We start from the raw sequence: 24311 nt of genomic DNA on the forward strand, positions 1-24311 counted from the left end.
GGCTGTAAGATACCTAGGCAGAAAATGGGATGTTGTTCCTCCAGCTTCTCGCTGGAGTACTGTAGCAGGCTTGAGACAGGTTAGCACAGAAACACAGTATTGGAGTGGCAGGCAATTGGAAGCGCAGGAATATTTTTACAGACAGAACATAGGTGCTCTGTAGAGCAATCACCCAGACTGTGTTTTGTCTCCCCAGTTTGGAGGAGATCACATTGTGCCCAATGAATACAGATGTCTAAATTGAATGAAGCACAGTAATTCTGCTTCACTGTGCCTGTGGCCTAGGTGAGGAAGGAGGAGATAAATGGGCATGTGTTTTACCTTCTGTGATTGCATGGAAAGGTGCCATTGGATGGTGTTGGGAGTAGAGGAGGAGTGGACCAGTGTATCAGTTCAAATGATTCTATGCAATGCAGAGCATAATCTAAAGTGACTTATTGTTAACTTTATCATCCATCACTTAGCATGCATTAATGGTGTAAGATGGAAAATTTTACACTTTTTAAAAACTATTCAACAGATGCCATGCAATAACATGCTGAGTACTTTGATGTAATTGTTTGTCAAACCTCATTGAAACACCAATTTCTTGTCAAGTGATATTTTTTGAGTTCTGAAGAAGTCATGTTGTTTCTCTCTTCAGATGCTGCCAGACCTGTTAAGTTTCTCAAACATTTTACTCCAAATGTGCAGTTGTTCAGTTTTTTTTTCTGTTATGGTTTTTATTGCTAAAACAAATTCTTCAGTAGAAGAATGCATGAAAACACCCAAGTTTTGCTATGCTGAATCAAAGTGCATAATCTGAAAAATGAATCACTATTATAAATTGATTGGAATGTAATAATTGAGAATGAAGTACATACTGCAGCTCTACCAGTATTCTTATTCAGCCCTCTTTGTTTTACAGATGATACATGTTGATGTTCAGATTCTTGGCCCTGGTAGAGGAGAAAGTACTGCTGAGTCCAAAAGCACTTTGATCGGTCAATTTTTGAACTTTAACACAGACTTGCCTGCAGGCACTGGAGACTACTTCCTTTACTGCATTTCTACTAGTGTATATCAGGGCATATGCTGATAGCTGGTTAAGTTCCTGCAACTGACCCTATTTCATTTATTAAGCGGTATTAATGCAGCACTTAGGAAGAAATCTTGTAATTTCAACAATAAATCATCTCTGTTGTTTAGTTTACTGTGAGGACATACCTTGTGAGAAGGTTTGAAACCCTCCTGTGTTGTGCAATAAATGGTTATTGGCGCATGCTTGGAGACTTAAAACAAAAGGAAATCTGTGCAATAAAAACAAAGGGATCCATTTTTAATTGACATTTGCAACTGTATTATTATACTAAATTTAATGCATTGCTGTCACATAGCCAGGAATGTAAAAACTTGTGGCATATTTTGCTGCAGCAACAAATTTAATTCGTTCAATGAAGCATTCCAAAACTTAAAATTTTTCAATACAGTTGTCTCATTAAAAAAATATATTTAATTTATTTTACTTGAGCCAAATTACCTTTGGAAAAATACATTCTTCATGGGCATTTGTCAGGGTCATTGACCAGCCTTCAGTGTGGGCCCTCGTGCTCCCATTTCCCCAAAAAGACAGTTTTAAACTGGAACACAACTATAATGTATTGCTTTGCATTCATTTTGTTTCTCCAATGTCACATTTTTTGTTATCATACTTGAAGCTTCTGATATGAAATATATTTTGAATGAAAAGCTGTTTTGTTATAATACTGTCTTCTCTAAATTATTTCCTATGTATCTGACACCTTGTCTTTAATTCTTTGCTATAAAAATTGCAATCCATCTTGAAGAATACAATTAATGTTTTGACATATTACTTAAAGATATATGTTAACATATATGTTGCTGTGTTGCAGTTCATTAGCTTCTCATTATGAAAAAGATATAACTAATCTTTGTTGAACCATTATTTATGAATGAAATTAAATGCTGTAGGTTGGAATTTGAAAGTAATTGTAAAAATGAGACTTGAATACTCTATGCCACTATTGCATATGTTCTTAATAACAAAATTAGGGCTGAAAGCTAGGTGGAAAATGATTTCAGGATGCAACTGTTGAAACCTCTAAAGATGATACCTGAGATAAACCAGAGTGATGATTCCCCCCGCCCCCAACCCACCCCCCCAAAAGTACTGCTGATCTGTGTAAGAAATTTAACCTTTTGTGTACTGAGTTGCCTTTGTAGCATTTACAAATTGACATTTGTTAACACTGGCAACACGTTTTTTTGTAAACTTCTAATATAAAATTTAGAGAAATTGTAAACCATATTTTCATTCATGGTAGCCTGCTGATAAATAAGACCAATATGGTCAGATCATTATTATTTTCAGTAATGTAACTGTTCAACTGCAGGGTTAAATAATTAGTTGTATTGTCCCTTATAAAACATGCAGAATTGTGTTTTTTATGTAAGTATATTAAAGAAAAACATGTTTAGCTTTCCATTTTATTTTAGTTTTATTGATTGATAGCGTTCATTGACTTCCCTAGTGAGTTATTCACTAACAATTTTCATAAACAAGATTTAGTTGATTAATCAAAGCATAGCCAGCAACACTTCTGAATTAATTGATTTTGGACAAACTCTGTAAATACTGTCCTTCTGTACTTCAGACTGAAGTGCCTATATTGCCTGGTGTTGGCAATGTTATGGTCACGTTATATTAGTAAGACTCATGACTAACACTTCAGGTTAAATTACTTGCAAATCCATCTACTGGTTGAGAGTTTTCTAAATTAGGATTGCTTCATCATAGATTTACAAAACTGGGATTAAAGTTGAGGGAATTTTAAAATCTCAATAAATGTCCACTTTTTCAGATGGCATTTGTGTGAAACCACAATTTATCTGTTTATTAAGCCAAAACATTGTTTACCCACCTGTCTTTGGACATGGGCTGTGCAGCCTGCAATATTTTGGGACAAATTATCTCAAATTCTCAATATCTAGGATATAATATCAAAGCATTGTCCACGCATTTAAGTGTATAAATTTGAAATCTCTGCAGGACCAGTGTTAAGTTTTAACTGGACTCAGCTTATCTTTTTTAAAACAATACGCCAGCTAATTGACTTGATGTAGCCTGAATATAGTCTATATTTGTACAGATCTTGCACTTGCAAACATTTTAGCGAAATGCTGCATTTACCATTTGTTAATATCATTGGAGACATAAATAATCTCATGGTTTGCGGTGTTAATTTGGCACACTGATGGGTCAAATTTGTATACTGTTTAACTGTACCATATTTTGAGTGTTATACTGTGGAGGTAAAATATATGGCAATGAATTGGCTGAAGAAAAAATAAATCTTAGTTTTATACAATAGAGCACTTAAATAATAACATTTATTTCTGAATAGCAACATAGTATTCTACAAAGGATTTTCTAAGCATTGTTTTCGCTTCTGAACACACTTCTGACAACCTTTTAGTGAATTTGTCATTAAATGGGGATTTCTTAGTATGCTCTGAACAGACCATATGTAGAATATTCATGCCGTTTTATACAAACCTGGTAGATTTTCAGAAATATTTTTTCATCCTATCCAGTTCTTCCTGGCCTAGTATTAAAGAATTTAATAGACTGTTTATTGCCAAGAAAGGTATCTACTGAAAATTTGTTTAACTTTTTAAAATTGGATTAGTGCTTGAGTTATATAAATTTATAATATGTTCTGAACAGTGCCAGTCTAAGTTCCCCAATGCTAAAAAGCTTGTGAAAATCTGAATAATATTCTACCTTAATCCTTGAATCTGGCTATGGAAATTCTAATTGGCTCAGTTTTTAGCTGCAATGTTATATTAAAATTTGTGTTAATGTTGCTTAGTTTTGCTTGGATGTGAGGAAAACTGGAAAGTGTGAGATTGTTGCCGATATAGGCATTTTGTTAAAAGAAAATGGCCTGCCTGACTTGGGGATTCCTAGCTGCATCCTTGTTACCACTGGCCTTGATTTTATTTTCCGTGGTTTGGGTTCTTTGTTTCCTCCATTATCTAAATCCTCAGCAGCTAAGCACACAGGTGACTCCATTGTCCTATACCTTAAAAATCATTTAAGACTCAAAGTTCGAGCAATATGCTCACTAAACTGAGATGGCTTGAAATTAGTGTCTTTAGGTTAGTGAGAGGATTCGTATTCCTGTTGTGTTATTCAGTTAGTCTCGATAGAGAGATGTGAGAGACATTGCTAAGATCATATTTGACTCAGCTGTGTTTTGAAGGTGAGTAGCCCACCAGGTACATTCAGAATTGCTTTTGTTGAAGTAGAACATTGTTTATGCCTAAGGACCATTTTAGAGGAGTTATTAGCTTCAGAAGAGAAGAATGTTGGAAGTCCCTCGGACACCAAATAATCTTGATCCAGAGAAATCCTTCCATATGGATGGTAACTACAACCTACACTACTGAAACGTTTTCCATTAAGTGATTTCCACAAAATTTTAAAAATGTTGTTTGTTTAGTGTTCCGTGTGAGAGTTCAAATAGTGTTAAAACTTTTCATGCAAAATAGCTGCCCAGACATACCTCAGTATTCAGTTCCAAAGGACATTCTGATCTCCCACAAAATCACTGTAATCAGCAGTAGGATGAAAATCCATTAAATTTTTTACATTTAAATATTTGATGTAACTGTTGGTAAATGCAGTGCCCAGTGCAAAACTTAGCCATGCGGGTAGGAAGTTACCAGATTCTATCCCACAATTTTAAACTGGCCCATCTCACCTGAGATTGCAGGAGAGATTAAACAATGACATTGTAGTGCTGAAGGGTTGAGGGGGGGAGGAATAATGAGAGTCGTCCCAGATCAGCTGCTCCTGCTGGAAACAAAATGTGGATTTGGATGAAGCTTGCTTGAAAAGGCCTCAAGTCGGGAGCTATAGACCTGGAAGCCACAGGACAGGAGTGAATCTGGGTTGAGAAGGCACTACTCTCAAATTTATTACTACATTCTATTATTCCTGCATATTGCATATTCCTTGATCTTCTGATTTCAGTTTAATTTTCATTCATTCACCTTTTATGCTGTCATTTCTGTAAATGTTACTTGCAGTTTTTACTCAGTGGAAGTAAGAAATGTGATGCATGGTCATGAGAATCTCTTCTGTGAATATGTTATTCAATGAATAATCACCTGTGTATTTTATAACTTACTGGTCACTTTCACCACCAGTCTGGGACAGCTTTCATAATCCTATCAAAGTTCTGTTCCCTTTAAAAAAATGATTTATTTCTAATGCAAGGACAATGACATGCAACATGGTTGTTTTGAAATAATAAAAGTTAACATTAAAATCCTAAAAGTACCCTTTGTCTTGTGCGTTTTGTTGAAGACTTGACATGAAAACGCGCACTGTTTTGGAAATAAAATGTAGTTAGGAATATAATCATTCAGGAAAATGTTTATTCCGACAAGATGTGTGACAACTTCAGGGACTTGTCTCATTATTTTTGCTTTGCACTGGTTAAAGCTTATTTTGCATCAGGTCTTGCAAAAATACTGTAGGTTTTACTTAATACATCATTTTATACCTTTTTTAACATCAGTACAATGCTGTTGATTTCTGTAGAGCTAACAGTTTGGATGCTGAGTTCATCTGTACAAGTATGTCCGTTCAGAGTGCACTTTGAAAACAATGCTGAATCAACCAAAACCTGGCATCTTGCCTGTTTATTTCTGTAAGAATATACATAATAATATAATGCATTAATTTTTTAAAAAATTAATGAAAACTACTTTGTTCTAATCACCTTCATTGAAGTACTTTGTATTGAATTGAATTGATTTGATTAATTGATGTTTTGTTGTGGATACAAGTATCACGTAATTCAAAAGTAAATAGCACTAACTTAAGTTTCTAAGGAACAGTGTTTGGAAATGGGGATAGATCGAAGTAAGTAATCACAGTCAACAAAAGAGCAACTAGTTTAGCCTTTTTATCATTTTTCCCCTTCTGACCCTATTTACCACTGTTTGTTTGTCTACTCTGACCCTTCCTGTCCCATTTTGGGTATTTTTAACCAAATAGGTGACTTGTAATGCTGCCATAAGCTCTTGCTTTTTAGGCTTACACTTGCCCTTTTCCAAATCCTCCATCTCTTCCCCCAGCACCCCTCAAATTAAGTTAACCTCTCACTACTGCCATTGTACAGTGGTTATCTTGGTAGCTTAGTCTCTTCTACTGAGACAAAGTGGCTCAGGATTCCTGAAACTGCTCCAAAGCAAACAATTACTGGCACAATAAAAACCGAAATAACTGTGGATGCTGTAAATCGGGAACAAAAACAAAGTTGCTGGAAAAGCTCAGTAGGTCTGGCAGCATCTGTGAAGTAAAATCAGAGTTAATGTTTCAGGTCTGGTGATCCTTCCTCAGAAGGGTCACTGGACCCGAAACGTTAACTCTTTTCTTTCCTTCACAGATGCTGCCAGACCTGAGCTTTTCCAGCAACTTAGTAATTACTGGCAGAAGTTAGGCTTGTCCCAATGTTGTAGTTTCACAGAGCTACTACTGAATTTTTGTAAGCTCCCATTTTTCTCAACCATATCATATACTGCTTGCAGACTTCTTTCAGTCTGAGCCACCCTGAAATTCAGTAGCTCTGAGCTTCTGTGCAGTCCTTTTTTTAAAAAAAGTTGTGCATTTCAGCCACCAGTCCTAAGTACTTCTGAGTGGCAATTGCCTGTTAGGAGTTTGCTAATGGCTGCACTTGTATTGTCAGAAACCCATTCTGCTTCAACACCCTCTAGCTCCAAACTGCAAATAAATCCTTTCCCAGCAAATGTGCAAAATAATATCAGACAACTTTGTAAATTGCATCTATCACCATGATGATTTATCCTGCTCTGAGCTGATCTTGATCTGACCTCATAAGGTTTGTGGAGCAAGCTAATTTAGCTCTAACTTTCATTGCTTTGCAGAATGAAGTCTTCAGTCAAGTAAACCCACCTGCCTTTTTATAGCTCCGTCTCTTCCTTTCTGATTTTTTTTATGTTCTCTTTGGTAACCACCTGAATTGTTTTGGCATTTTGACCATTTCTAGCTTCCTAGCTGTCATCCACTTAACAAAACATAACCCCAAACTTAGGTGTAATACGCTTCAAGATGCTTTATTTTTATTTATCCCATTTTCAATAGTTAATTTTTAGTTTTAGAAATTAAAATTCAAATACACAAATGAACCATGTTCTAGACGTTTATGACATGGGGCTTTGTGTTGATCACTGTTCTCACCTCATTTTCTGTAACACAAAAATAACAAAGATTAATGGGGAAAGAATGACTTTTGGGGAAAATTGAAAAGCACTACTAATAAAGAGGGCACTTCCTTAAGGAAATTAAGGATCTGGTGTAACCTTGGATTAGATTTGGAAGAATATTTTTAAAGGTTTTGATAGTTACTGCTCTAATTTCATTGAATTAACTTTGAGGTTCATAACTGCATACATTGTTCAAGATGTAGAATCTCCAATGGCCTGTATAACTGAAGCATATGACAGTTTTTCTTTTATGTTCAAGTTCTCTTGTAACAAAGGATAGTATCCTATTAGCCATAAGATATAGGCGCAGAAGTAGACTATTCAACCATTCGATTAAAATCATGGCTGATCTGATAATCCTCAACTTCACTTCCTTTTCCCAAAACCTTGATTCTGTTACTGGTTAAAAACTGTCTATTTTGGCCTCGAACAAACATACATAATGACCCAGACTTGATAGCCTTATGCAACAAAGAATTCCACAGATTCCTCTCCCCTCTACAGGATGAAATTTGCTTCTATTTTAATTGTGTCCCTAGCACTGCGCTTGATGGCCCTCCACTAGTTTCAGGTTGCCATCCTGAAAATGTTCTCTTTATCCTGTTTCTGTCTTCTATAAGTGAGCCAAGCCTCTGTCCATACTACTCGCAACAACATGGGCTCTTTAGTAGCCTTACATGCAGTACCTTGTCAAATATATTTTGGAAGTCTAAAAACATTACATCAACTGATTTCCCATTATCTGCTTGTTACCTTCACAACAAACTGTAATAAATCTGTGAAGCATAATTCCCCCTACATAAAGCCTTGCTGACTGTCTGATTTTATTATATTTGAAATGTTCTGCTATCATTTTCTTTATTACATACTACAGCATTTTCCCAGTGGCAGATGTTAAGCTAACTAGTATATAGTTACTTTGTCATTCTCCGTTTTTGAACAAAGGTATTGCATTGGCAATTTTCCAATCCTTTGGGGACTTTCCTGAATCTAAGAATTCTTGGAAGATTAAAACCCGTGCATCTGTCAACTCCGTAGCTACTTGTTTTAAAATTCCAAGATACAGCCAAAAGCGTCCAAGGATCTTATTAACCTTTAGACCTATTAGTTTCACAAATTCTTCTGTCATGTTCATTATTGTGCTTATTCCTACAAAATGTTCTCGAACATGAAGACTAATGCAAAGTAATGACTCAACTTTGCTATTAACTGCATCCCTATTGTTAATGTATACCCAACCTTGTTCCTTAAGGGGTTTGTTTTCATTTTACTTTCTCTTTTCCTTTTTATGTACTTACAGATGCTCTTACAGTCCATATTTATGTTACTTGCTAGTATGCCTTGATTATGGGAAAGTGATAGCTTAGTGGTATTCTTGTTAGTCTGTCAATTCGGAAACTCGGAGTACTGGGGACCTGGGTGCAAATCCTATAATGCAGATGGTGGAATTAGAATTCAGTAAGAATCTGATATATTAGGGTCTAATGGTGACCATGAAACAGCTGTCAGAAAAAACCCATCGGGTTCACTAATGTCCTTTAGGGAAGGTAACTGCCATTCTCAGCTGATCCAGCCTACATATGACTCCAGACCTACAGCAATGTGGTTGACTCTTAACTGCCCTCTGGGAAATTAAGGCATAGGCAATAATTGCTGGCCTAACTTGCAACGCCTGCATCCTGTGAATGAATAAAAAAAGGTGCTCTCCCTGCATACTAACTTTTGTCAATCATGCATGAGAACAATTATATCTCCTGCACTCAGAATTCTACAATTGTTTTGCATTTAAGAAATACTCTTATTCTTCAAAGTGGACATCTTCATATTTTCCTATGTAGGTGTAAAACAGTGGATCAATGGTTAGCATTTCTGCCTCACAGCACCAGGGACCCAGGTTCATTTCCAGCGTCGGGAAACTATCTATGTGGAGTTTGCATATTCTCTTCATGTCTATGCAGGTTTCCTCTGGGAGTTTCAGTTTCCTCACACAGTTCAAAGATGTGCAGTTTAGATGGATTTGCCATGCTAAATTGCCCATAGTGTCAATGGTGGGAAATGCACAGATAGGGTAAGGGGTGGGTCTGGGTGGGATGCTCTTTGCACCATTAGTGTGGACTTGATGGGCCAAATGGCCTGTTCCCACATTCTGGGAATTCTATGATTATATTCTTTATACCAGATTCTGCCTACAAACTCACTCAACCTATTTATATTATCTGCAGATTCTTCATGTATCCTTTATGACGACACACTTTCCTAGCTATCTTAATGTTATTTGCGAATTTAGCTCCCATACCTTCACCCCTTTCATTCACACCATTTATGTAAATAGTGAAAATTTGAGGTCGCAGCACAGTCCTCTGTGGGACTCCATCACATTCTGTCAATCAATCAAAGTCCGATTTAGGCATATTCTGGCTGGCTGGCAGAAAACAATATTCTTTTCATGCTAACATGTTGCTTCCTACACTATTACTTTTATTTGTGACACCTTATCAAATGCCTCCTGGAAATTCAGCTAGTACATCTTCAGGCTACCCTTCATTTACAACATGAACTCTCAGAAGTTGTTTAAATGTGATTTCCCTTCAACAGAACAATGTTGATCACCTTGAATTTTTCAATATGCACAGCTATAATTTTTTAATGATCAATTCTAATATCTTCCCTACAACAGATGTGAAGCTACCTGACCTGTATTTGCTGTTTTCTGCATTCCATGGACAGTCTCCAGAATTTATGGAATTTTGAAAAATTTAACCCCAATGCATCTACTATCTCCTTACCAATTTTCTTTTCAAGTTTCTAGGATGAAATGTATTTGGACACATAAACCTGAGCACTATCAGTTTGTTTAGTACCATTTCCTTTGTAAGTGTCATGGCTCATGGTCAGTACATCTTTACTAGACATGCTCATGTTATCATCGCTCTTTCGTAATAGGTGACTAGAGAGTGTCAAGATCTCATATTCGTTAACTTAAATTGCCTGAAGCGTATCTGTTCCTTAGCACTAGCCCAGACACTATGTCTGGAAGCAATGTGATGTTTTTATGTAATTAATTGTAACAAATGCTTGCTGCATTCTTCAATACTACAATATTAACACCAGTTTCTTACCATTATGGAAGTTAATGTAAACTTTACAACATCAGGTGAAAACACCCTGTTGGAGGCAAACTCTTACCATTGCAGCAGTAGTGGCCATCTACGAATGTCTCCGGTAACTTGATTGTAGATACTTGGAAAACTATTTGAAAAATGATGTTAGACTATGTTTGGACGAAGGAATGTACTGCCAGGGATGCCAGTAGAGGTGAGAAACTCACCTACTTTTAAAAAGTGTGTGGATGGGCATTTGAAATGTAGTAACATTGCAAGTGTTGGGTGGGAAGTGGGTTTAGTGTAGATCGATCAGTGCAGATTCAATGACCTTGTGAAAAGTATTGCAGTTTCTTTGGGTAGAGACAGCTGTACAGATCTATGAATAGGATATTAATTGCTAGGTAACCAGAATTTATTTTTGATTAGAATATTTCAAGATAAAATAAATGTAAAAGATTGCCTCCAAAATAAATTTAAAATAGCTGCAGTCAAATTTTGAACTGAAATATAGTGTAAAGTATTAGGGAGTTCTGGGAGTCTATTATGGTTGTTCCTGATAGATTCAGAAACTGGTTCTCAAATAATCATGTAGCATGGAAGCAGACCCATCAGTCCAACTAGTCCACACCAACCATGTTCCCAAACTAAACTAGTCCCACCTGTCTATGTTTGGCCTGTAACCCTCCAAACTTTTCCTACTCATGTACTTATCCAAATGTCTTTTAAATGTTGTAATTGTACCTACATCCACCACTTCCTCTGGCATTTGATTCCACACATGAACGATTCTCTGTAAATGCGTTGCCCCTCGTGGCCTTTTTAAATGTTTCTCCTCTCACCTTAAAAATATACCCCCTAGTTTTGGACTCCCCCACCCTAGGGAAAAGACTCTTGCTATTCACTTTATCTATGTCCCTCATGATTTTGCGAAGGTCAGTGAAGTCACCCCTCAAACTCCTATGCTCCAGTGAAAAAGGTCCCAGCCTATTTCTATAATGCCACTCCCAGCAACATTCTGGTAAATATTTTCTGAGCCCTCTTCAATTTAATAATATCCTTCCTGTAGCAGGGCAACCAGAACTGCGCACAGTACTCTATAAGATGCCAATGAGATGTCACAACTCCTTTACTCAAAGAAATATTTTTTAATTTCCACTGACGCAAAGGAGCTTTTTTCTTTCTAATTTAGACTGACTTAAATGTCCGAGCTTTTAAGACAGAACGACGGATATCAGAAACCACATTATAGATTGGCATCCAGTAACACCTTTGCTGAATTACAAAGTTTGTATTGTTCTATGTTAAATGTTACAGGTAATCATGAGAAAAGGGTTCTAATATCCTGTTGCCATTGGTAAGGCTGGCCTTCGCAAAATTAAAAATTCCTGTCTTGCCATGGACGATCAGAAAAATCCAGAAAAGATTTGGAAAGTTCTCAAAGATTAACTCAAAGTAAGGTATAGTCATTCACAGCACCACACAGCCAGTAGCAAGACAATCAAGTTGTCAAACAAGTACAACAGAGAACAGTTCTGTCCAGGTACGAATATAATCAGCAAATCAGGAGGAGTTGTTAAACCTCCCGGGCATTACATTGAAATTTGAAATTTCAGTCATATAAACTTTGTTTTGCCTGATTTATATAATTATGGAATTGACAATATGCACTTATGTATAAATAGGGTATTAATTGCCAGGCAATCGGAATTAATTTATTTTGATTAGAATGTAACATATTTCAAGATAAAATAAATTTATAAGATTGCCTCCAAAAGAATATTTTAAATAGCTGCTGTCCACTTTTGAGCTGAGACATAGTATAAGATATTACAGAGAGCTGGGAGACTATTGTGCTTTGTTCCTTACAGTGATACGTAAGAAACAATTTATTTGAACAGATGCAGAGACTGGTTCTTAAGTAGAGTCATACGGCCACACAACATGGAAACATCTTTAGAAGATGACAATATTGTGTTATGTCTCAATATGCCTGAACAGACATGGAAGTAGTGACTGACAAGGGTGAATAAACCATGACTCAATAATACAGTGCAAGAGGATAAGACCAATTTTGAAAGGACAGCTTTGGTCAACAGAAGAGAATATAGAGATATGTGGTCAGTTAGCCAGAGATCACATTCCGGAGTGGGTGGACTGAAAACCACTGTGTTCATTGAGCACAATTTTTGTTTTGAATTTAATTTCAAACGTAAATCTATAAAACTAGTGTAAACATTATTTTACCTAGACTGGTCTTGTAACTGATCAAGACTAATAAACATTTAGATTGGTCCTGTCAACTCAGTCTATTTTGGAAATTAATTTTAGTCCAACAATTAAAGTGAATTCTAAAATCTTGCAAAACATTTATGGTGGTGATGTATAAGCATAGAATCTAATTGACAGGTTGACAGACTGCACCAAGTCATTTATGATTGCAATGTCTCTTGTTGAAACCTACCTAAATGAGACTTCACAGACTTCTCCAGCATGGAGATTATTACCGTGGTGTCTTATGGTTATTCTCTACCACGCTGTCTTTCCAATGAATTTGGCCTGATCCTCTGGTACCAGGTATTCCTCTTTAAAGTGGCAAGTTGTGGAAAGGTTAGCACATGACCCCAGTGTGTCCGTCCCTTGCCAGTCTATACTGTAGATTCCCTCCTCCACATCCACCTCCCAACGAGTCACCAAGGTCTGATCGAACTCGAGTCTTGCCATATTGTGGCTCTACCAGATACAACCATATATCAAACCTCTCCTGTGTCTGTGTGGTAGCACATGGATGTTATCAGCCAGTGGAAACCCTTTGTCATTAAGAAGCCATTATTAAGTTACATTGGGGTATAAGGGGCTGAAGCACCTGAGATCTCCAGAAACTTTGTACACACCCTGGGGAATTCTTTTGGGTGATCATAAATAAGCTGCTGGTTAAATGAGTGGATGCTTTTATGATTAGCAAATAAATCTAGATGGGCCATTCAAACTTTGATTATAATATATGCACAGTAAATTATGCCGAGCAGCTGAGGAAATTCTGCTACCAGGGAAGTGCCTAAAGCCCTCTGGGCTTGACCAAACTTGATAACACATTGTTGGGCTGTGGATTGTGAAATCCCACTGATGTCTGAAACTGACCCCTGTAATGAGCTGGACACATCTAAGCTCAAAATTACAGTCACCTTCACTGCACGGGCAAACAGTGTCTTTGCAGGCATTACTTTCAGCTCGATGAGGCTGGCCTTTGGCCTATAGATATATATAGCACTCCAGCCACACTTTTTGTTGCATCCACATGCTGTGCTCTGTATGTTGTAGCTGGTGCTTCTTTGGTGCCCGTGATACTGAGATGCAGAATGTACTTCTTTAAAGAGGAATGAAGCCAGAGGTCAACTTCATTGCAAAGGCAGCCTGGTTGAGAATTACCAGAGGTGCCCAGGAGACATCACAGTATTAACCTGCATCTTTGTGGCATCTTCATAGTGATCTACCTTACTGTGGAGAATACAGAACATGTGGCCACATATGAGACCATAGACTATAATGACATTGAAGTCTTTCAGCTCTCACTACTTTCCTGAAATATGGGAACTTATTGTTGCCATCAAAAGCTGCAACCGTACAGCCCTCTAACTCTGAACTGTCTGCAATTGAAAATTAAATTACTGCTTACTCTAACAGTTCCTTATATGATGCCTGCAATGGGTGTCAAGTTACAGACACAACACAGTATGGAGCTGGAGGAACACAGCAGGTCAGGCAGCATCAGAGTAGCAGGAGAATTGACGTTTTGGCAACAAGGGTCCTGACTCAAAACGTCAACTTTCCTGCCCTTCTGAAGCTGCCTGACCTGCTGTGTTCCTCAGCTCCACACTGTGTTGTCTCTGACTCCGAATCTACAGTTCTTACTGTCTCCGTGGGTGTCATGTTACTTACTTTAGAAACTGCAGCAAATCTTCCAAATATTGGTTTTAAATCAGCTCTTCCTTATTTCAGTCCATTGTTCTTATAAACTAAGAAAAAATTAAAAGACATGGTCCTTACAATTGAGACCAGATTTACATTCCAGAATTATGAATTGAGCTCACATCTCACCAACCACTACATTCTGAGGAAGGGTCACCGGACCCAAAACATTACCTCTGTTTTTTCCTTCACAGATGCTGCCAGACTTGTTGAGCTTTTCCAGCAACTTTGTTTTTGTTCCAGGTAGGATTTATGTCCATGTCTCCAGAACTTTAGTCTGGGCCTCTAGATTTATATTCCAATGATATTACTGCTATGCTACCCTCCCTTCCCTTTTTCCTGCAGACTCCTTACACTCTTGCTAAGAGGAGCAGCTCCTGTCAGCACCATCCTCACACTGTGGCTGGCCCGTTGATTGTCAGTTTTCCCTTTCATGCTGTTGCAATGATAGTGATTTGTGCCCACACTGACTCACACTGCTCACAGCTTACTGCTCATGATTTATGTTATTGCACTGCTGACGTGGCTTGTGAGCCCTGTACCATTTGGCAACAAATGTTAGACATGTAAAATTGGCCTTTATTGCTGTCTTAAATGTCTTAATTGACTATGCCAACACAATTCTGACGGATTTCCTAACCAGCACCGATTCCTCCTTGTGTAAAAATTCTTTCCAACTTTTCTGTCATAGTTTGATCATTTTTTTAAAAAGTAGTATAACCTCTGGGAAACACCTTAGGACCTTCTCTCCATTAAAGATACTATATAGGTGCGAGTAGTTTTAATATTAAACGTCAGTCAATATTTTAAAATATTTCACATTTAAGCTCAAAGCTACAGTCTCTTTCACTGCATGGGTAAACTTGCTCCATCAGGCACATAGATCTACAACAACATGAACTGTCAGCTACAGCTTTGCAGGCACTATTGTCCTTTTAGCTCAACAAGGCTGACCTTTGGCCTGCAGATAGTTTGTCTCGAGTGTTGTCTTCTTCTGGGTACAGCATTTCAGCCACACTCTACTGCATCCACATTGCTGTGCTGTCAGTCTTGCAGCTGGTGCTTCTGCGATGCTTGGCGGAAGCTGATGCTGTGGACAACCTATTGAGAATCTCATTAAACCTTTGGGAAAACAGCACTGGAAGAGTTGTTGGGTTTACTATTAAGATGAAACCATATAGATTAATAAGGCCCACATTCTGAAATGCTAAACTGGCCGAGCATATTACTAGTTGAAGCAATAGCCTTCAGTACCCCAAACTGAATAGAGATAATTAGACAAAAAGCCGAAATAAAAACTGAAAGAACTGCGGATGCAGTGAATCAGGAATAAAAACAAATTTGCCGGAAAAGCTCAGCAGACCTGGCAGCATCTGTGAAGGGAAAAACAGAGTTAATGTTTTGGTATTGGTGACCCTTCCTCAGAACTGATGTTGGCTAGGGAAATGTCAGTTTATATGTAGAAAAAAGTAAGGGGGATAGGGCAGGGAGTAAACAATAGGATAGAGCCTAACGAGAGGGAAGAGCAGTTGGATAGGCAAAGAGTTGATAATGGTCAGGATGGGAGGGTGAATAGTTGTTAGTGGGGACTGTTAGTAACTAACAACAGAGGGTGTGTAATGGCAGGCTATATGGTAACCAGGCCTGGTGTGTGGGGCAGAGTTTAGGCCTAAAATTAGTGTACTCATTATTGAGTCCAGAGGGTTGCAGAGTCCCCAAGTTGAAAATGAGGTGTTGTTCTTCTAGCTTGCACTGAGGTTTGCTGGAACACTGCAGCAAGCCAGAGACAGAGATGTTGGCCAGGAAGCAGGTAGTTCAGAGTTTTCTTGTGAACAAATTGCGATCACCCAGTCTATCCTTCATTTCCCCAATGTAGAGGAGACAACATTGTGAGCAGCGAATGCTAGAATCTGGGAAGTGCAGGTGAAGTGTTGTGGTATATATGGTAGGTATGTTTGGGCCCTTGGATAATGGGGAGAGAGGAGGTAAATGGGCAGGCATTGCACCTTCACTGGTTAGAGGGGAAGATGCCGTAGGGGTGTGGTGGGGGTTGGGGGGATGTTGGGGGCAAAGCAAGTATGGACCAGGGTGTCCCAGAGGGAACAGTCCCAAACAGAAGGTGGACAAGGGAGGGGAGGGGAATGTGTGTCTGGTGGTTGCATCTTGCTGGAGGTCGTGGAAATGGTGCCTGATGATCTTTTGGATGTGGATGCTGATGGGATGGTAGGCAAGGCCAAGGGGAACCCTATCACTGTTACAGAAGGGGTGAGGGTAAAAATACGAGAGATGGTTTAGATCCAGTTGAGGGCCCTGTCGACCACGGAGTTTGGGAATCCTCAGTTGAGGAAAAAGGTGGAAATTTTGGGGGCTCCTTTGTCGAAGTTGGCCTCATCTGAACATATATGACAAGGATGGAAGAAATGAGAGAATTGGATGGAGTCTTTACAGGAAGTGGGGTGTGAGGATATATAGTCCAGGTAGTTGTGGGAGTCAGTGTGTCTGTAGTGGATAGTATTGGCCAGTCTATCCCCAGAAATGGAAACAGAAATGTCAAGGAAGGGAAAGGAGGAGTCAAAAGTAGACCAGGTGAAAGTGAGGGCAGGGTAGAAATTGGAAGCGAAATTGATGAAGTTTTCCAATTCCAGACAAGAGAGGGAAGCAGCACTGATGATATCATCAATATGTTGGACAAAGAGTCATCGGTTGGGGGGCTGGAATTGGACTGGACAAGGAATGTTGCATTTACCACATGAAGATACAGGAATAACTCAGGCCCATGCAGGTACCCACGACAACCCCTCTTACCTGAAGAAAATGAGAGGAGTTAAAAGAGAAGTTGTTGAGGGTGACAACAAGCTCGACCAAGCGAAGGAGAGTGGTGGTGGTTGGAGATGGTTCAGGTCTTTGCTCCAGGAAGAAGTGGAGATCCCTAAGACCCTCCTGGTGGGGCATGGACATGTATAGTTGGACAAAGAACCTGTTGCTTATTTACCACTAAATATTTCCTTCTGGACTGTATAGTGTAAAAAATCTTGTACTCAACTAATCCATCCAGTATAGCCACATGTTTGGGAGAATTTATGAGATTATAAAGCTAGATATTCATTCTTTAAAAGTAATTATTATTAGCTGTTAAGAATGAGTGCATAATTTTATAGCTGGAAGTTTTAATTCTCAACTGGTATGTTACATAGAAACAAAGACTCATAGAAGATAGGAGCAGGAGGAGGCCATTGAGCCCTTCCTTGAGCCTGTACTGCCATTCTTCCTGATCATGGCTGATCATCCAACTAATCCTGCTTTCTCCCAATAAACTTTGAGTGCATTTGCCCCAGATGCTATACCTAGTAGCCTCTTGCACACGTTCAATGTTTTGGCATCAACTACTTCCTGTGGTAATGAATTCCACAGGCTCACCTCTCTTTGGGTGAAGAAATGTCTCCTCATCTCTGTTCTAAATCATCTACCCTGAATCCTCAGACTGTGACCCATGGTTCTGGACACACCTACCATCAAGAACATCCTCCCTGCATTTACACAAATAAAAACTGCGGATGCTGTAAATCAGGAACAAACACAAAGTTGCTGGAAAAACTCAGAATGTCTGGCAGCATCTATGAAGAAAAACACAGAGTTAATGTTTTGGGTCCGGTGACCCTTCCTCAGAACCGGACCTGAAGTGTTAACTCTGTGTTTTCCTTCACAAATGTTGTCAGGCCTGCTGAGATTTTCCAGTTGTCGCTGTCTCCAGTTGCGACAACAAAATCCTCAAACTCCCTTCTTTACAGCAATGTAGTCTCCCTTAAACTACATGGACTGTAACAGTTCAAAGCTTCCAGAATTATAAATTGGCCCCAGAAACTTAAGAAATAGACATATGATAATTAATTACTGCTCCCAAAAGATTGCCTTTGCTGTATGCTTGCTTAATTTCTGCATTTACACAGTGATTATAGACCGATATAGGTTTCTCAACTCCTAATTTGGCCTCAAATCTCTAGGTTTTTCTAAGATAAAATAAATTTTGTATTTTCTAAACCTAACAGAAAGGTAATGTCACTTTTGATGTTTTGTCTCTTCTGTCATAAATCCCCATTGTACACATAAACGTCCACTTGTACTTCAGAGGGTACATACTAGTTTAAAATTATGGTCTGGAAAGCCTTACCTGTTAAATTTTGAAGCCCATCATAAAAACAGACTAACACACATATGCTACCACTTTAAAATCTCCACTCTTAAAAAAGCAAAATTATATTAATTATATAAATCATTCACCCTTGTTCATCACACCAAAATTTACAGCGTTATTTCATTTGCTAAGAAGCACTTTGTGGTGTCCTGGGATTGTGACAGACACAATAGAAACACATTTTTAAAAATTCTTTTGCAAGTCGTTGGTGTAGTTGGCTAAGACTGCAATTATGGCCAATGTGCAGTTCCTCTTGATAAGCTGGTGATAAGCCACCTACTTGAACTGCTGCAGATGCATGCCATGCAGATACAATTGTCAAATTTTTGTCTAGTGACAGTGAGAAAAAGTAATGCAAGTCAGGATGGTGGGTAGTTTGAAGGGGAACTTACCCCTAGTGATGGTCCCAATGCATCTGCTTGCTCTTCTCCTTTTTGGTGGTAGAGGAGAGGGATTTGAAAGGTGCTGTCAGAAGAGGTTTGGTGAGTTGCTACAGTGCATCTAGTATATTGTTCAGACGGGTAGCACAGTGTGTCAATGATGGAGGCAGCGAATGTTTAAATGGGATGCCAATGAAGTGGGCTGTTTTGTCCTTTTCCATTGTTCTTCTGTTCATGCAGTGAGCCTGCAACATTTTTTTTTCAAATAACTGATGGGGGCAAAAGACCGAGATAATGTTCTGGAGACCTGGCTTCAAACCATGCCATGGCAGATGGTGGAATTTAATTCAATAAATAAAAACCTGGAATTAAGAGTCTAATGATGACCAGGAATCCATTGTCAATTGTTGGAAAAACCCATCTGGTTCACTAATGTCCCTTAGAAAGTGCCATTCTTACCTGGTCTGGCCTACATGTGACTACAGAACTACAGTGGTTGACTCTTAACTGCCTTCTTGGCAATTTGGGATGCCCTCATCAGCTTATGAGCAAATAATGAAAAAAGCAGTTTTACTTTTATCTTTCACAAATTTTCTCTCCCAGTTTTCTCTGCAACTGTATTAACTGGACCAGCACAGGATGGACAGCATAGCTGGTAGTCACTGTTTGCTTTTCATCTAATAGGCTACCTGTAAGTCTTAGCAAGGAGCGCTGAATTTTCTTAATATTTGTTTTTAAAATATAGCAAAGAGTGCTTCTAAATCTAGCAACATTTAAGCACCAAAGAGATATTGGAAATGGATAGAGCAGCTGATTGCATCAAATGATAGAGATGTGGACCGTAAAGAATCCCACTCAGAGAGTGTAATTTGTGACTGGTTAGATTTTTTAAATTCATGCAGAGTTTGTGTATATCACTGGCGAGACCAATATTTGTTGCTCGTTCTTAATTGAGTCACATGTACACCAGATAGGTAAGGATGACGGATGTTCTTACCTTTCTTGGTGCGTTAATGTACCAGATGGTTTTTTTTATGACAATCAATGTTGATTTCGAGGTCACTAATGATGTGGGTTTTGCCTCAAGCAGGATATTTCACTTGTTGCAGCCATGCTTATGTTGTCTCCCGTAACATAAGAAACTATCACAGCTGTTGTGGCATTGAAGAATCCAACAGAAGGTTATTGTAATTAACAATTATGTACAAACATTATATGCTTCAGGCACATGAGTATCTGAGCTAATAGATGACAAAGAGGGATATGTTTCCAGCAGCATATCACGCAAGTAGTGTTTCAAGTTAAGAATCTTTGTACTTAGGCTACTTTCCATGATACAGCAATGATAACATGAACATGAGTCTTAGAGGTACACCGACAAACCGTCCACGTGATATTGTGCAATAATTATTATCAGGGTTTTAAACTGAGTTTAATAAACTATCATTGTGGGATTTGAACCAACGTCCACAGTGCATTTGCATGGGCCTGTGTGTTATTAGTCTGATAGCATTCCTATTATCCCTCACTTACCCCTGGCCATTTTGGAAGCAGGACCAGCAATTTGATTAGTGAGATGGGCTCAAACATTAGTAGAAAGAATGAAAAAGGGCTGATGCTGAAGATCTGAAACAAAAGCAGGAATTGCTGGAGGAACTCAGCAGGTCTGGCAGCATCCGTGGACAGAAAACAGTTAACATTTCGAGTGCATTGAGCCTTGTTCAGAACCCTTCATCTTCATAGATGCTGCCAGATCTGTTGAGTTTCTCCAGCAATTTTTGTTGTTCTTCTGGGGGAGTTGGGGGGGGGAGAGATTATTTTGTTTGTTTCTGACTTGCATCTTTATCATTTTCGCCTTCAACTGTTTAATAAAAAAGCGTGAGGTTTGCACGGCTATGACACCTTGGCCCTTGACAGTGTTTGACAAGAGCTTCTCTGCTTTAGGTGGCGCCTGGTTCAGCCTGAGCCCATTGGTGAGGGAAGAGGAGGCTTGGGGGGGGAGGGGGAAGATCCCGGACTCGACCATTTATCATTCACACGAATATGGGGGGGGTGTGGAGAGGAAGGAAGATTAAAACAGACGGGCAGGTTATAAATAGTGGCAGGCAAAATGAATGGGATAGAAACGAATTTGGGAATACTGAACGCAGAAACATGGAAGCTTTTCAAATTGAAAAGCGGCTGACTGTAGATGGGAGATGATGAAAATGTTTATCATGTTCCTCCCCCTCACCCCTCCTCCTCATCCCTCCTTCCCTGCCCGGTGTCATTTCTCTTTAGTGTTTGCCGATGTTTGAGCCGTTTCTCGGGTCTCCCTGGAAATCAGGTAGGAGCCGGGAGCCGGGAGCCGGGAGCCGGGAGCCCCGGGTGGGGCGGGGGGGAGACACACTCACTCACTCACTGACAGCCGGGTGACAGCTCCCCGCTGGGGGGAGGGTTGGCCGAGGATTCGGCCATGATCTGGATCTGGGTGGATACAACCCCCCCCCTCCCCCCCCAACGGGACGTCCAACTCGTCACTACAACCGACCTCTCTAACTGCCACATCGCCACTCCGACCCCATCCCTCCACTCCCCCCTCCATCCCCCTCCTCTCTCTCCCCTCCCCAACCCCCCCCTCCCCCGCCCCTCCCACCTCCCCCCCTCCCCCCCTCCCCCCTCCCCTCCCCCTCCCCTCACCCCTCCCCCCTCCCATGCCCATCCCCTCTCCCCCCCTCCCATTCCCCTCTCCCCCCCCTCCCATCCCCTCTCCCCCCCCCCATTCCCCTCTCCCCCCCCCCACCCCTCTCCCCCCCCCATTCCCCTCCCCCCCCCCATTCCCCTCTCCCCCCCCCATTCCCCTCTCCCCCCCCCCATTCCCCTCTCCACCCCCCCCCCCATTCCCCTCTCCCCCCCCCCATTCCCCTCTCCCCCCCCCCATTCCCCTCTTCCCCCCCCCCCCATTCCCCTCTTCCCCCCCCCCCCCATTCCCCTCTCCCCCCCCCCATTCCCCTCTTCCCCCCTCCCCTCTTCCCCCCCCCCCATTCCCCTCTTCCCCCCCCCCCATTCCCCTCTTCCCCCCCCCCCATTCCCCTCTTCCCCCCCCCCCCATTCCCCTCTTCCCCCCCCCCCATTCCCCTCTCCCCCCCCCATTCCCCTCTTCCCCCCCCATTCCCCTCTCCCCCCCCCATTCCCCTCCCCCCCCCCATTCCCCTCTTCCCCCCCCCCATTCCCCTCTCCCCCCCCATTCCCCCCCCATTCCCCCTCCCCCCCCATTCCCCTCCCCCCCCATTCCCCTCCCCCCCCCATTCCCCTCCCCCCCCCCCCATTCCCCTCCCCCCCCCCCATTCCCCTCCCCCCCCCCCATTCCCCTCCCCCCCCCATTCCCCTCTCCCCCCCCCATTCCCCTCTCCCCCCCCCCCATTCCCCTCTCCCCCCCCCATTCCCCTCTCCCCCCCCCATTCCCCTCTCCCCCCCCCCATTCCCCTCTCCCCCCCCCCATTCCCCTCTCCCCCCCCCCATTCCCCTCTCCCCCCCCCCATTCCCCTCTCCCCCCCCCCCATTCCCCTCTCCCCCCCCCCATTCCCCTCTCCCCCCCCCATTCCCCTCTCCCCCCCCCCCCCATTCCCCTCTCCCCCCCCCCATTCCCCTCTCCCCCCCCCATTCCCCTCTCCCCCCCCCATTCCCCTCTCCCCCCCCATTCCCCTCTCCCCCCCCATTCCCCTCTCCCCCCCCCATTCCCCTCCCCCCCCCCCATTCCCCTCCCCCCCCCCATTCCCCCTCCCCCCCATTCACCTCTCAACCCCCCATTCACCTCTCAACCCCCCATTCCCCTCTGCCCCCCCATTCCCCTCTGCCCCCCCATTCCCCTCTCCCCCCCCCCATTCCCCCCCCCCCCATTCCCCTCCCTCCCCCCCCATTCCCCTCCCCCCCCATTCCCCTCCCCCCCCATTCCCCTCCCCCCCCATTCCCCTCCCCTCCCCCCCATTCCCCTCCCCTCCCCCCCATTCCCCTCCCCCCCATTCCCCTCCCCTCCCCCCCCATTCCCCTCCCCTCCCCCCCATTCCCCTCCCCTCCCCCCATTCCCCTCCCCTCCCCCCATTCCCCTCCCCTCCCCCCATTCCCCTCCCCCCCCCCCATTCCCCTCCCCCCCCCCATTCCCCTCCCCCCCCCCCCATTCCCCTCCCCCCCCCCCATTCCCCTCCCCTCCCCCCATTCCCCTCCCCCCCCCCATTCCCCTCCCCCCCATTCCCCTCTCCCCCCCATTCCCCTCTCCCCCCCCCCTCCCATCCCCTCTCCCCCCCCATTCCCCTCTCCCCCCCCATTCCCCTCTCCCCCCTCCCTCCTCCCCCCCTCCCCCCATTCCCCTCTCCCCCCCATTCCCCTCTCCCCCCCATTCCCCTCTCCCCCCCCATTCCCCTCTCCCCCCCAATCCCCTCTCCCCCCCCATTCCCCTCTTCCCCTCTCCCCCTCCCCTCTTCCCCTCTCCCCCCCCCAATTCCCCTCTCCCCCCCCCCAATTCCCCTCTCCCCCCCCCCATTCCCCTCTCCCCCCCCCCATTCCCCTCTCCCCCCCCCATTCCCCTCTCCCCCCCCCATTCCCCTCTCCCCCCCCCCCATTCCCCTCTCCCCGCCCCCCCATTCCCCTCTCCCCCCCCCCATTCCCCTCTCCCCCCCCCCCATTCCCCTCCCCCTCTCCCCCATTCCCCTCTCCCCCCCCCCATTCCCCTCTCCCCCCCCCATTCCCCTCTCCCCCCCCCATTCCCCTCTCCCCCCCCCCCCCCATTCCCCTCTCCCCCCCCCCCATTCCCCTCTCCCCCCCCCCCCATTCCCCTCTCCCCCCATTCACCTCTCAACCCCCCATTCACCTCTCAACCCCCCATTCACCTCTCAACCCCCCATTCCCCTCTCCCCCCCCATTCCCCTCTCCCCCCCCCATTCCCCTCTCCCCCCCCCATTCCCCTCCCCCCCCCCATTCCCCTCCCCCCCCCATTCCCCTCCCCCCCCATTCCCCTCCCCTCCCCCCATTCCCCTCTCCCCCCCCCATTCCCCTCTCCCCCCCCCATTCCCCTCCCCCCCCATTCCCCTCTCCCCCCCCATTCCCCTCTCCCCCCCCATTCCCCTCTCCCCCCTCCCCTCTCTCCCCTCTCCCCCCTCCCTCTCTCCCCTCTCCCCCCCATTCCCCTCTCCCCCCCATTCCCCTCTCCCCCCCATTCCCCTCTCCCCCCCATTCCCCTCTCCCCCCCAATCCCCTCTCCCCCCCCATTCCCCTCTTCCCCTCTCCCCCTCCCCTCTTCCCTCTCCCCCCCCCAATTCCCCTCTCCCCCCCCCCAATTCCCCTCTCCCCCCCCCCATTCCCCCCTCCCCCCTCCCCCCACCTCCCCCCCCCCTC

General features: G+C 43.1%; 3 protein-coding genes across 13 annotated transcripts in view; all 3 read left to right on the forward strand.

Moving 5' to 3' along the window:
* ube2wb (ubiquitin conjugating enzyme E2 Wb) overlaps nucleotides 1–5318 on the forward strand; it is a 49630-nt gene extending 44312 nt beyond the window's left edge. For both annotated transcript variants that reach the window (XR_007247434.2, XM_048529847.2), the window contains exon 6: nucleotides 908–5318. Coding sequence is in view for 1 of the 2 variants with exons in the window: in XM_048529847.2 (XP_048385804.1) it covers nucleotides 908–921 (14 nt within the window). In the remaining variant the exon portion in view is untranslated. The remainder of the gene's footprint in view (nucleotides 1–907) is intronic.
* Nucleotides 5319–21152: 15834 nt separating this feature from the next.
* stau2 (staufen double-stranded RNA binding protein 2) overlaps nucleotides 21153–24311 on the forward strand; it is a 320197-nt gene continuing 317038 nt past the window's right edge. For 5 of the 10 annotated variants that reach the window (XR_007247362.2, XR_007247363.2, XM_048529258.2 and 2 more), the window contains exon 1: nucleotides 21154–21267. The gene's annotated coding sequence lies outside the window, so the exon portion shown is untranslated. Of the gene's footprint in view, nucleotides 21268–24311 lie in introns of all 10 variants that reach the window. The other 5 variants (XM_059645862.1, XM_059645861.1, XM_059645865.1 and 2 more) reach the window with 3 other exon arrangements.
* Nucleotides 21545–23734, forward strand: LOC132209611 (basic proline-rich protein-like; the record flags this gene model as incomplete). Its single annotated transcript, XM_059646327.1, has 4 exons — nucleotides 21545–21963; nucleotides 22212–22690; nucleotides 22794–23132; nucleotides 23664–23734. Coding segments are annotated over 4 exons (1308 nt in total), but the record flags the coding sequence as incomplete, so codon positions are not given.

Source organism: Stegostoma tigrinum, chromosome 5, assembly GCF_030684315.1.
Source record: "Stegostoma tigrinum isolate sSteTig4 chromosome 5, sSteTig4.hap1, whole genome shotgun sequence".
Taxonomy (NCBI): domain Eukaryota; kingdom Metazoa; phylum Chordata; class Chondrichthyes; order Orectolobiformes; family Stegostomatidae; genus Stegostoma; species Stegostoma tigrinum.